This window comes from Portunus trituberculatus, chromosome 8 (genome assembly GCF_017591435.1).
Source record: "Portunus trituberculatus isolate SZX2019 chromosome 8, ASM1759143v1, whole genome shotgun sequence".
NCBI lineage: Eukaryota > Metazoa > Arthropoda > Malacostraca > Decapoda > Portunidae > Portunus > Portunus trituberculatus.
In genome coordinates, this window is record NC_059262.1 from 3,650,236 (window position 1) to 3,663,239 (window position 13,004).

At 40.5% G+C, this 13,004-nt stretch overlaps 1 protein-coding gene across 1 annotated transcript in view; it reads left to right on the forward strand.

The window, feature by feature from the left end:
- LOC123499257 (C3 and PZP-like alpha-2-macroglobulin domain-containing protein 8) overlaps positions 1-12,674 on the forward strand; it is a 30,110-nt gene extending 17,436 nt beyond the window's left edge. The window contains 12 exon segments of the mRNA XM_045247056.1: positions 347-577; positions 1,242-1,373; positions 1,988-2,188; positions 2,776-3,014; positions 3,471-3,800; positions 4,401-4,534; positions 5,103-5,341; positions 5,714-5,878; positions 6,864-7,060; positions 7,841-8,042; positions 8,632-8,740; positions 10,667-12,674. Of these exon segments, the coding sequence (XP_045102991.1) occupies positions 347-577; positions 1,242-1,373; positions 1,988-2,188; positions 2,776-3,014; positions 3,471-3,800; positions 4,401-4,534; positions 5,103-5,341; positions 5,714-5,878; positions 6,864-7,060; positions 7,841-8,042; positions 8,632-8,740; positions 10,667-10,887 (2,400 nt within the window). The 3' untranslated portion in view covers positions 10,888-12,674.
- Positions 12,675-13,004: the final 330 nt, after the last annotated feature.

Here is a 13,004-nt window from a genome sequence, read left to right on the forward strand (position 1 = left end):
GTGTGTGTGTGTGATTGTAATTTTTTCTTTTTCTTTTTCTTTTTTCTTTTTTTCTTTTCCTCTCCTTTTCTTTCTTTACTTCCTCTCTCTCTCTCTCTCTCTCTCTCTCTCTCTCTCTCTCTCTCTCTCTCTCTCTCTCTCTCTCTCTCTCTCTCTCTCTCTCTCTCTCTCTCTCTCTCTCTCATTAGTACTAATTATGCATACATCATTAGTAAACAGAAAGAAAACATCAAAATACATGAAATAACAGAATAAAAGAATAAATAAATGAAATAATAAATAATAATCTCACACAGTACTTTATCCATTCACACATCCCCTCCCTCTCTCTCTCTCTCTCCGTCAGTACTCTGCCATGCCGCCAATGTACATATCCCTAGAGATGCCAGACTCCTGCAGACGCGGAGAGCAGGTCGGCATGAGGATAATGGTCTTCAATAACCTGCCACAAGAAATGATGATCCTGCTGGTGCTGCACGGGGCGGACACCCATCGCTTTGTGGTGGTGGAGGACTATGGGGTGGTGGACTTCTACAGGCCACGGATTAAGGAAGGCGACCACCAGCACCTTGTTTCGGTTCGTTTTGTTGCAGTTTTCACGCATGATTCCAGATATGCTGACTGTATTCAAATTTTCACACCAGGCACTTCCAAACACTCACAATATTCTAGTTATCACACCACACACTTCCAAACGGTCTCACAATATTCCAGTTTTCACACCAAACACTTCCAAACACACTCACAATATTCCAGTTTTCACACCACACACTTCCAAACACAAAATATTCCAGTTTTCACATCACACACTTCCAAACACACTCAATATATTCAGTTTTCACATTAGACACTTCCAAATGCACTCACAATATTCCAGTTTTCACACCACACACTTCAAAACACACTCAATATATTCAGTTTTCACATTAGACACTTCCAAACGCACTCACAATATTCCAGTTTTCACACCACACACTTCCAAACACAATATATTCCAGTTTTCACACCAGTATTATTTTGGTAATAGTATTTTGGTGTGTTTGGTTGTGTTTTGGCAATATTTGGGTTTGTTTGGGTGTGTTTGGGTATGTTTAGAATTGATAAACCTTACATAAATTGGGTGTGTAATGGCAGTATTTTGGTGCGTTTGGATGCGTTTTGATGTGTTTTGAATTGATTAACTTAACGAAACCTAACCAAACCTTTCCGCCCTTCACCTCACACCCTGGTTACCCCGGCAGGTGGACGCAGACAGCAGTGTGGAGGTGATCTTCCCTATCGTGGCCGCAGTGGACCATGGGGAGATTGAGCTCACTGTGTCCGCCATCACCCAGATTGGCCGAGATGAGGAGACCGCCACTCTCACTGTCGAGGTAATAATAATGATAATAATAATAAGAAATGATTTAATACTGAGGTAGATTGAAAATAAGAAGAGATTTAATACTGAGGTAGCCTGAAAAGAAGAGGTTTGATACTGAGGTAGCTTGAAAATAAGAGGTTTAATACTGAAATAGACTGAAAATAAGTTTTTTTTTTTTTTTTTTTTTTTTTTCATTGTCAGTTGATTGAGTTTTTGAGTATCTTCACTACCACCACACCTCCATTCCTTCACCACAACCACACACCCCATTCCTTCACTACTATCACCCTCACAGCATCTTCACTACCATCACCCTCACAGCATCACAACCACCACAGCACCACACCCTATACCTTCATTACAACCCCCCATACCTTACCCCAACACCCCTTTCTTCCCTAACACCCCCATACCTCTTCACCACAACCACACCTCACACCTTCACCACTATCACCCCCAGTACCATCACAACCATCACAACCACCTCAGCTCCACACATCCATACCTCTACTTAGCACCTTTCCTAACACCCTCATACCTTTCCTAACACCTTCCTAACTTCCCTAATACCTTCCTAACTTCCCTAACACCCTCATTCCTCATCCCACCCCCTGCATCTTACAGCCAGAGGGTGCCACCATTGACCGCCACACCTCCATCCTGCTGGACTTGAAGAACCGAGCTGTGGTTTATGAGTACATGGACATCATAGTGGAGGAGTCCTATGTTATCCCTCTTAGTATCCTGCGTCGCTTCGTGGCCGGCTCCCCGCGTGGCCATGTGTCCCTCTGTGGTGATGTGGTTGGGCCATCATTCCCATTTGGGGTGAGTTTTTGGGGTTTGTGGTGTAAGGATGTGTTTGTATGTTTGTGTGTATGTGTGTCAGTGGGGTGTAAGGGTGCGTGTGTGAATGTGTGTGTGACAGTCTGGTATAAGGAAGTACTGTGTGTGTGTGAGACAGTGAGAGTGTGAAAGAAAAAAAAACTGTCTTGTAATAGAATGAAAAAGAAAATGGATCGTCTTGCATGTAAATGTGTGTTTGAGAGAGTAAGAGAAAAGAAACTGTTTGTGTATGGAAGAGAGAAAGAGAAAACTGTTTTTGTGTATGTGTGAGAGAGAAAGAGAAAAGATTGTCTTGTTTTTGTGTGTGTTTGAGGGAGAAAGAGAGGAAGGATTGTTTGTATATGTGTGTGATAGAGAAAGATAGTGACAAAGAGAAGGAAAGGACTGTTTGTATATGAGAGAGAGAGAGAGAGAGAGAGAGGACTATGTGAATGTGTTTATATGTATGTATGTGCTTGATAGAGACCATTTAAGATATAGAATAAGCAAAAATAAATAACAAAACCCACATTTTTACCACCACCACCACCACCACCACCACCACTACCACTGCTGCCACCACCACACAGGAACCCGTGGACACAATGCAAATGCTACGGAAGGAACTGAGAGGAACAGAAGCGTCGACCTTTAACTTTGGTGCCAACCTGTGGACCTTACATTACTTGCGCCTCACCAACCAGCTGGACCAAATTGACATTGCCGAGGATGTGTTCGACCAGCTCAACGTGGAACTGGCTGCCATCATGTACCGGTTCAGTGCTGAGGGGGCCTTTAGCAACTGGGACACTGCTGGACCTAGTGTTTGGTAAGGAAGGGGGGAGGGGGTGTTGGACCAGAATGTAAGTTTTTTATTTATTTATTTATTTATTTTACTTTTTTGGGGTGTGGGGTGTACATATGTGTGTGTGTTTGTTTGTTGGGCAGGATGTTGGGGTTGTTGCTTTCAGGTGTGTGTGTGTGTGTGCCAGGGTGTAAGTGGTGTTAATTTGGTGGATTTTGGGGGGGGTGTGTTGTGTTTTGGTGGGTTTAGTTGTGCTTTTTGGGGTTTATTATATTTTATTTATTTATTTATTTTTTATTTATTTATTTATTTATTTATTTATTTATTTATTTTAATTATTTATTTATTTATTTATTTATTTTTTTTTTTTGTTAGGTTATATTGGGCATGGTTTAAGTTTGGTTGGTTAGGTAAGGTTAAGCTAGGTAAAACATAACGCCACTAGCAGGCAACACACCACCACCACTACCTCCCCGGCAGGCTGACAGCATGGACAACACGCACACTGCAGCAGGCACAGTTCCAGGATTGGGAGAACCTATTGTACATTGAACCGGAGATCATATCGAAGGCCGTGGCGTGGATGATCCGCTGGCAGAACTCCACAACCGGCGCCTTCAGGGAGACACCTCACTATGAACGCATCCCACTGGACAAGAAGGCGTCTCCGTACATGTATGGGCTGCAGTGGAGGGGCCAGAAGAACATAACATTGACGGCGCAGTGTCTCATCACCCTAGAGCAGACTATTAACACACTGCAGGGTGGTGTGCGGGCCAAGGCTAACAACGCACGCTCTCTGGCTGTCAGGTGAGGTTAGGTTAGGTTGAATTGGGTTGAGTTGGGTTTTTGTGGGGGGTATTTTCTGGTTGTGTGTGTTTGTGTCTGTTTTGTCTTTTTTTCTCTCTCTCTCTCTCTCTCTCTCTCTCTCTCTCTCTCTCTCTCTCTCTCTCTCTCTCTCAATTATTTATTTATTCATTTATTTACTTATTTATTTAATTTAGCTTTTTTATCTACAAGGCCACACAGGAAATAGAAAAAGAAAATAATGATTGTCTTGCATACAGAGAATTAAAGGAAGAAATATATAAAAAGTAAGAAAAGAGAAAAACAAAACAACAAAATTAAAATATATGAAAGTAAACAGAGAGAGAGAGAGGTAGTGACATTCTTGTATATCTTTCAAGACATTTGTCCCTCTTTTGGCTAACTCTATCAAACCTGCAAGGGGGCTGGCAACTAAGTGGGCCTGTTTACTTATTTTTTATTTATTTATTTTTTTTCTATTATCTTTGTTACTTTTGGTCAGCCTTTCCTTCTTCCATGAGAGAGAGAGAGAGAGAAAAAAAAGGTGTGCTGTATACCCAATCTAACTTAACCTAACCTAACCTAATTTAACCCCCCAATCAGATACCTGGAGAAGGAGCTGGTGTACATAGTGGACCCATACGAGCTGGCAATTGTGGCGTACGCTCTCTCCCTCGCCAACTCTATGGAGAAAGAAACAGCGTATGGCAAACTGGATCGCAAGAAGAGGAGGGAGAGTAAGTGTCTGGGGAACTTGTGTGTGTGTGTGTGTGTGTGTGTGTGTGTGTGTGTGTGTGTGTGTGTGTGTGTGTGTGTTTACCTAGTTCTATTTACTTGTACCTGCTTGTGTTTACCTTGTTATGATTTACAGGAAGGGGTCAATTTCATAGTATTCCATCTCTGCATCCATTATCCAGATTATTATTAAAAGCTCTGACTGATTCTCTCTCTCTCTCTCTCTCTCTCTCTCTCTCTCTCTCTCTCTCTCTCTCTCTCTCTCTCTCTCTCTCTCTCTCTCTCTCTCTCTCTTCTTTTTTGCTTTCTTTTATTCTTTCACTCCATCATTCTCTCACTTCCTGTCTCATTCTCTCACTTCCTCCTTTCTCTCGCTTTTGCTTCTCACTTTTTGTATTTTCTCACTTCTTTTCTCTCACCTTATTCTTTCACTCTCATTCTCTCACTTTCTCTATTCTCTAACTTAATCTCTCACCTCTCTCACTTCCTCTTTCATTCTCCCACTTCCTCATTCTCTCACTCTCTCCCTCTGTCACTCCTTCACTCACTCCCTGTCCCTCTCCCCAACAGATGGTCTGATCTACTGGTCACGGGAGAAGATAGAGGCCAACCAGCGAGTCTATGAGAACAACCAACGTAATCTTCTCCAGCCAAAGTTTGAGCAGAAGTGGGATTCGCATGCAGTAGAGGCGACTTCCTATGCCCTCCTGGTGTACCTGATTCGTGACGGAGTGGATATGGACCAAGAGCGGATCGTGGAGTGGCTGAACGCTATGAGGATGCATGACGGAGGGTTCATTTCCACTGTGGTAAGGTTGGATGGATAGTAGTAGTGGGCATTTACCTACTTCTTCTCTTTCTCTTTATTATTCTTTTTCTTTCTCCATTTCTTTCTTCTACTCTTCCTCTTTTTCATCTTCATTCACATTTTTTTCTTTTTCCTCCTCCTCCTCTTCTTCATTAATCTTTTCATTCTCCTATTTCCTCCTATTCCTCCCTTCTTTTAATTTTTCTTTTATCCTCCTATTCCTCCCTTCTTTTAATTTTCCCTCCTTTTCTTTATCCTCCTTTTCACTACAACCTCCAACTACTCATAACCTCACTTATAATTTTACTACAACTTCTTTATAACTTCTTTACAACCTCCAAATGTCTTACCACCTCCCCACACACTCCTGCAGGACACACTGGTGGCCATGCAGGCGCTGACAGAGTACTCCTACCGTGCCAGGCTGAGGGACATCACGGACATGAAGGTGACAGTGGAGGCGACAGGGGAGAAGGGACGCAACCCCAATAATGTCATCATATCCACCAGTAATGTGTCCGAGATGCACATTATCCCGGTGAGTTTGTGTGTGTGTGTGTGAGTAAGGGATAGTGTGTGGGTGTGTGAGTAAGGGTGAAGGGTGTGTGTGTGTGTGTGTGTGTATAAGGGTGAAGGATATTTCTGTGTGTGTAAGTGTGAAGGGTATGTCTGTGTGTGTGTGTGTGTATTTGCCTAGTTGTATATTACAGGGTTCGAGTGGGGCTCATAGTGTCCTGTCTCCGTATCTACTTTTATCCAACTTTTCCTTCAATTTGTGCATACTTTCTGCTGTTACAGTCTCTTCACTCTATCTGTTCCAGGTGTCCACCATCCTATGTGGAAAACTGAACTTCTTAATATTCCTCACTCACTGACTTTTCATGATCTTGGAATGTCCTCTTATTTGTTTATCTCCATCTTCTGTCAGTGATCCCAGGTCTTGTCTGTCTCTCTTTTCCATACAGTTTACTGACTTATACATAGTTATTAGGTTTTCTCTTTCCCGTCTGTCCTTCAAAGTTGGTACACATTTCCTTCAGCCTTTCTTCATAGGAAAGATCCTTTATTTCTGGCACCATCTTTGTAGCAGTCCTTTATTCCTTTTAGCTTCTTGATGTCCTTCTGGCTGTATGGTGGCCACACCACTGCTGCTTATTCCACTTCCAGTCTAGGTCTTATCATGGTGGTTATGATCTTTTTCATCATACTCTTATCCATGTCATTGAATGCCACCCTGATGTTAGTTAGTGTCTTGTACGTTGAAGCAAACAGCCCATTTATGCGTCTTTTTGGAGTCTTGTATAATCACTCCCAAAATACACCAAACACATCAAAATACACACACAAAAAACATTATTATATTTCAAAACATTTAAAAACACACGCACATACACACACACACACAAAAAAAAAAATAATAATAATAATATATAAATAGATAGATAAATATATTTCAAGACACCTCAAAAAACAAAAACATCAATACCACCACCACCATCACCACCCTCTCCTCCACACCACAGATCCAGAACGTGTGGGGGATGGTGAACGTGGTTGCCAATGGGGCGGGGCAGGCCATCCTACAGCTGGACGTGAGCTATGGTGTGGACTGGAGTAACCTGAAGAAGCAGCCGCCGGTGGAGTCCTTCGAGCTGTCCATTGATGAAGACTTCTCTAAATTTGGCAACAAGTCTCATTGTGTTGTGACTGTTTGTGCCAGGTGTGTGTGTGTGTGTGTGTGTGTGTGTGTGTGTGTGTGTGTGTGTGTGTGTGTGTTTCTCTGTCTTATTGGTTTTCTTTATTTTTGTCTTGTTTGCTCTCTCTCTCTCTCTCTCTCTCTCTCTCTCTCTCTCTCTCTCTCTCTCTCTCTCTCTCTCTCTCTCTCTCTCTCTCTCTCTCTCTCTCTCTCTCTCTCTCTCTCTCTCTCCTATAGATAGCTTGAATATACGTTAAACAAACCCCTACAGACAGTTACAATTAGGTTAGGTTGAAGTAAGTCAGATATTCAGAAGCTATTTTACTGTGCCCTTAATATTCCTCCTCCTCCTCCTCCTCTTCCTTCTTCTGCTGCTGCTGTATCTCCTGTTCCTCCACCTCTGTGTCTCCTCCTCATTCTCTTCCACCTACTACTGCATCTCCTCCTTCTCCTCCTCCTCCTCCTCCTCCTCCTCCTCCTCCTCCTCCTCCTCCTCCTCCTCCTCCTCCTCCTCCTCCTCCTCCTCCTCCTCCTCCTCCTCCTCCTCCACCACCCTTTACTATTGCATCTCTTCCTCCTCCTCCACCTTGTACTACTACATGTCCCCCCCTTCACCTTCTACTTCTGCATTTCCTCCTCTTTCTCCACTTGCTACTACTTCATCTCCTCTACCTTCATCTCTGTTCCTCCTTCACCTCCTCTTCCTCCTCCATCTCTTATTTCTCCTCCACATATTTTTTCCTCCACCTCCACTTTCTTCTGCTGCATCTCTTATTCCTCCACTTTCTACTGTGTCTCCTTCAGGTGGACCAACACGCTGGAGTCGGAAACAAGCTCTGCGGCCGTCATAGAGGTGGAGGTGCCGACAGGTTATGTGGCGTTCCAGATTGACTTGGAGCGCAGCATTCATACAGCGCAGACCACCGGCTCCTTCCCCTCCCTACGTGATGTTATTGGCGGCCACGGCGACACCTTTGCCAAGAGGACTGTGTGGTTCTTTGACTATGTAAGTGTTGGGTTTGGACACACACTCTGTACTGAAAACGACATAAACTACTTAGTTGCTTCAGTACTGGGATGCATTTTTACCTTGAGATTTGTGTACCATTATACCATTTTGTTGATATTAGCAAGGGTTTGTAGAGGTCAGAAGATAAATGGCCACTGTCTTTCAATACTAGGACACAAATTTCACCTTGAGTTTTGTGCATGATTAGACCATTTTATTGACTTTAGCAAGTGTCTATGGTCAGAAGATTAATGGCCACAGTCCTCACTATTTTAATCTCCAACATAAGTTTCTGAAGCTATATAAAATCACCAAATAGTAGGCAGAATGAATATGGAAATGCTTCCTGGTACTGAAGGGGTTAAGAGTGTGGAAGTGTGGAGGCAGTGTGGTATGTGTGTGTGTGTGGCAGTATGTGGGTGGATCAGGAGAGTTAAGAAGGTGATAAGGATGGAGAAGCAGAATTAACTTAGAGACAAGGAGTGGAGAAACATAATTAACAGAGACAAGGAGTGGAGAAACATAATTAACAGAGACAAGGAGTGGGTGAGGAGAATTAATGAGTGTTTCTTTGTGTGTGTTTCAGATTCCCTCTAATGAGTCTTGGTGCTTCAAATATGAGATGAAGCGATGGTACCCTGTGGCCAACCTTACCAGAGTCCGCATGGCCACTGTCTATGAGCAGTACCAGCCAGGTGAGACAGAGAGAGAGAGAGACAGAGACAGACAGACATATACAGGTTTTAAGAGGAAAGAGGGAGGGAGGGAAGGAGGATAGATAGATAGATAGATAGATAGGTAGGGATGAATGGAAAGAAGGAATGAAGGAAGAGAAGAGAAGAGAGAGAGAGAGAGAGAGAGAGAGGAGGAGAGAGAGAGAGAGAGAGAGAGAGAGAGAGAGAGAGAGAGAGAGAGAGGACATACGCTAGTTTTATAATCTTATTTTTGCTTTATTATTTGTATGGAAGTTTTGTTTTGATTGTAAAACTTGAAATATAAATTAGGGTTTGTTTATGAGAGAGAGAGAGAGAGAGAGAGAGAGAGAGAGAGAATATGCTCCTTTTACAATTACATTTCTTTTTTATTGAAGTTTTAATAATAGTAGTAATTGTATTGAAATGTGAGACCTTACCTTTCCTTCCACCTGCTTTGTTTATTATTGTATTTTATTGTTACTATTATTATTATTATTATTATTATTATTATTATTATTATTATTGAGTTATCTTTAATATATCAGTGTGTGTGTGTGTGTGTGTGTGTGTGTGTGTGTGTGTGTGTGTGTGTGTGTGTGTGAAGTGTTTTTGTTTATGTTGCTCTTGTCATTTATCTTTCTTATCATGTTTTATCTTATTCCTTGTAAGTGTTTTGCATCCGCTTGTCTGCACACACACACACACACACACACACACACACACACACACACACACACACACACACACACACACACACACACACACACACACACACACACACATTTTATCCCACAGATTCTCACCTTAAAAAAAACATTCCAGGTCACCCCAAACACTCCAAAAACACCTTAGAATTATCCCCAAAGACCCCAGTACATCTCTAAAACATCCCTTGTAATTAAACACCCCAAAAATCTGCCAAAACACCCCAGAAGTCTATCAAACACCTCAGAACAGTCCTAAACACCCCTTGAAATTAAATACCCCAAAAATCTGGCAAAACATCCTAGAAGTCTGTCAAACACCCCAGAACACCTTAAAAACACCCTTTAATTTTATCTAAACACCAATAAGCACTCCTAAAAACCTAAAATATCACCCCAAACACCCAAAAACACCCCAAATACCACGTAACCCCTCGGAATAAAACCCCCCTTTATTTCACCCCTAGACACCATAAACACCCATAGAAACCCCCCAAAAAAAAAAAACACCCCAAAATCGAAATCAAACCTCAAAACACCCCAAAAATTGCTGCATCACCCCAGAAATTCCCCCAAAAAAATCCCTTTATTTCACCCCAATCACAAAAACACTGCCAAATTGTCACCCCAAACACCCTAAAAATCACAGCATTAGTAAAAAAAAAAAACACGCTAAAAACATCCGTTATTTCATCTTAAACAAAGAAATCACCCCAGAACTTCAAATTCTCACCCCAAATATCAGCTCAAACACCCCCAAAATCACTGCATTACCCTAAAATAAAGCAAACATCTTTTATTTCACCCCAATCAAAGAAATCACCCCATAACTTCAAATTCTAAGCCTTAACATCCCAAAACACCCCAAATATCACCCACCCCAAAAAAATTCACCCCTAAACTCAGAATTTTCACCTCAAATGCTGCAAAACACCCCAAATATCACCCCAAAACTCCAAATTTTCACCCCAGATACCTGAAATCACCCCAAACTTCAAAATCTCACCCCAAATATCACCCCAGAACTCCAATTATCACCCTATATTTTTCTGCATCACCCCAAAACATCAATTTATCCCCAAAACTTAAAAAATAATAAAAGATCACCCCAAAACACCAATTATCACCCCCATATTTTTCTGCATCACCCCAAAAGCCTTAATACATCACCCAGAACACCCCCAAATTTCCCGGTCACCCCATTTCACCCCTCACCCCACAGAACGGTTCCAAATGCTGATGCTGAACTCAACTGTCAACACCCTCGACATCTGTGAAGTGTGTGGGTCTTACCAGTGCCCCTACTGCCCTATCTACAGTGCTGGCCTGGCCCTCGTCCCACCTCCTATTGTCGCCTTTGTCTCGGTTTTTGTAACCTCATTTGTCTCCCATCTTCTCCTTCCTTCTTCTTCTTCTTTTTCTGCTCCCTTGGTGAGAAGATAGGTGGTGGTGTTGATGGTGGGATGATAATGGGGTTTGTTTTTGTGTCTTCCTCTTCGTCATCGTTGTCGTCTTCTTCTTCTTCTTCTTCTTCTTCTTCTTCTTCTTCTTCTTCTTCTTCTTCTTCTTCTTTGGTGTAAGGAGATAGGTGGAAAGATGATGTAGAAGGGAGAGATGATAATAGGGTTTGTATTTGTCGTCTTCTTATTTTGTGCATCCTTCTGTGTTTCTTTAAGAGGGATCTGGTTTGGCTCTTATTTGTGTGTTTGTGTTGGCTTTGATATTGCTACATTAAATCCATCCACTCTATTTTATACTATTTAAATTACTATGACAATTAATCTTTACCTCTTCATTTATTTCATAAGAAACCAAACATAAACTATTCCATTGCTACATCATTAAGTCCGTCCACTTTTTTTATTCTATTTAATTATTTGTAACAATTAATTTCCACTTCAGTTATCTATAAGGAAGCAAAACATAACTTCCATTGCTACATTATTAAATCTATCTACCTTTTATACCATATAATTTTCTGTAACAATTAATCTTCGCCTCTTCAGTTATAAGGAGCAATCACAACTATTCTATTGCCATATAATGAAATCCGTCCACTTTCTTTTATACTATTTAAATTACTATTACAATTAATCTTTACCACTTCATTTACAAGGAACCAAACAACTATTCCATTGGTACATAATGAAATCCGTCCACTTTATTTTATTCTATTTAATTATCTGTAGCAATTAATTTCTACTTCAGTTATCTTAAAAGGAAGCAAAACATGACTATTTTATTTCTCTAGTACTATTATTCATGTCTATTTTAATACTCTGCTATTATTTGCACTATTTATTTTACTATGACGTCTATTTTTAATGCTGTGTACTATTTTTTTGCTCTATTTTTGTGTCTATAGCTCCATTAATTCCATCCATTCATTTCTCTTATGATCAGAACCTTTTAGATGCCATAACCTGTCCAATACTATTATAAGGGATCAGAACCTATAACAGGGTGCCAGAAGAGTGCCAGAATCCATCCATGAGTGCCAGTTTCTTTCTAATAAGGAATCTGAACTTATATATTTCTTGAATCCGTCCAACTTTCTTATAAGGGATCTGAATCTTTTATTAGAATACTGTTTTTTTTATACTTTTCATATGTCTACCTTTAAATTCTCTCTATTTTTTTTACTACTATATTAATCTTATCCATGTAATTCTCGTATAAGGGATTGGAACCCCTAAAAGTAATGCTAGAGGGTTCCAGAGCACTTTGATAGCTGGTTGTGGTATTGAAGAGTGTTTTTTGATATTTGATGTGTTAATGCTTCTAAAACCTTTGTCCACTTCTCTACCATTATCTCTTGACTGTTAATCCTGTGTCTGATTCTCTTTATGAGGAATTAGAATCTTATAACTGGAATTAGAGTCTTTATAACAGGAATTTAGTCTTTTAACTGAGTGGCAGCATCCGTCCATTTGTCTTTTAAGGGATTAGAACCTTTTAAAAGAATGCCTTGGTTTTAAAATTAACATACTGCTAGCTGGTTGTGGAATCCAATAGTGTTTTTAATGTGACTGCTAAACACTGCCTTTTTCTACACTTTTTATATCTTTACTATTTTTACAGATATTAATGTTTTGTATGCTGTTTGTCACTAAATGCTGTTTCTATTACTGTTTAAATGCTGTTTTCTATTAATATTTGAATGCTGTTTCTATTATTATTATTTAAAAGCTGTTTCTATCACTATTTAAATGTTTCTATTACTGTTTGAATGCTGTTTCTATATATTAATCCATTTTCTATAAGGGATCTGAGCTTCTTACAAACTGTCAGATGGTTCTAGATAGCATAAATAAATGTGTATTGATTCAAAGCGACAATAACTTCTTCAATACTGAGACATGTTTCCATATTCATTCTGGTTACTGTTTGGTGATTTTATACAGCTTCAGAAACTTATGTGGGGGATTAGAATAGTGAAGACCGTGGCCATTTATCTTCTGACCTCCATAGACCCTTCCTAATGTCAATAAAATGGTCCAATTGTACACAAATTTCAAGGTGAAAATGTATCCCAGTATTGAATGGGTTAAAATAGTGAA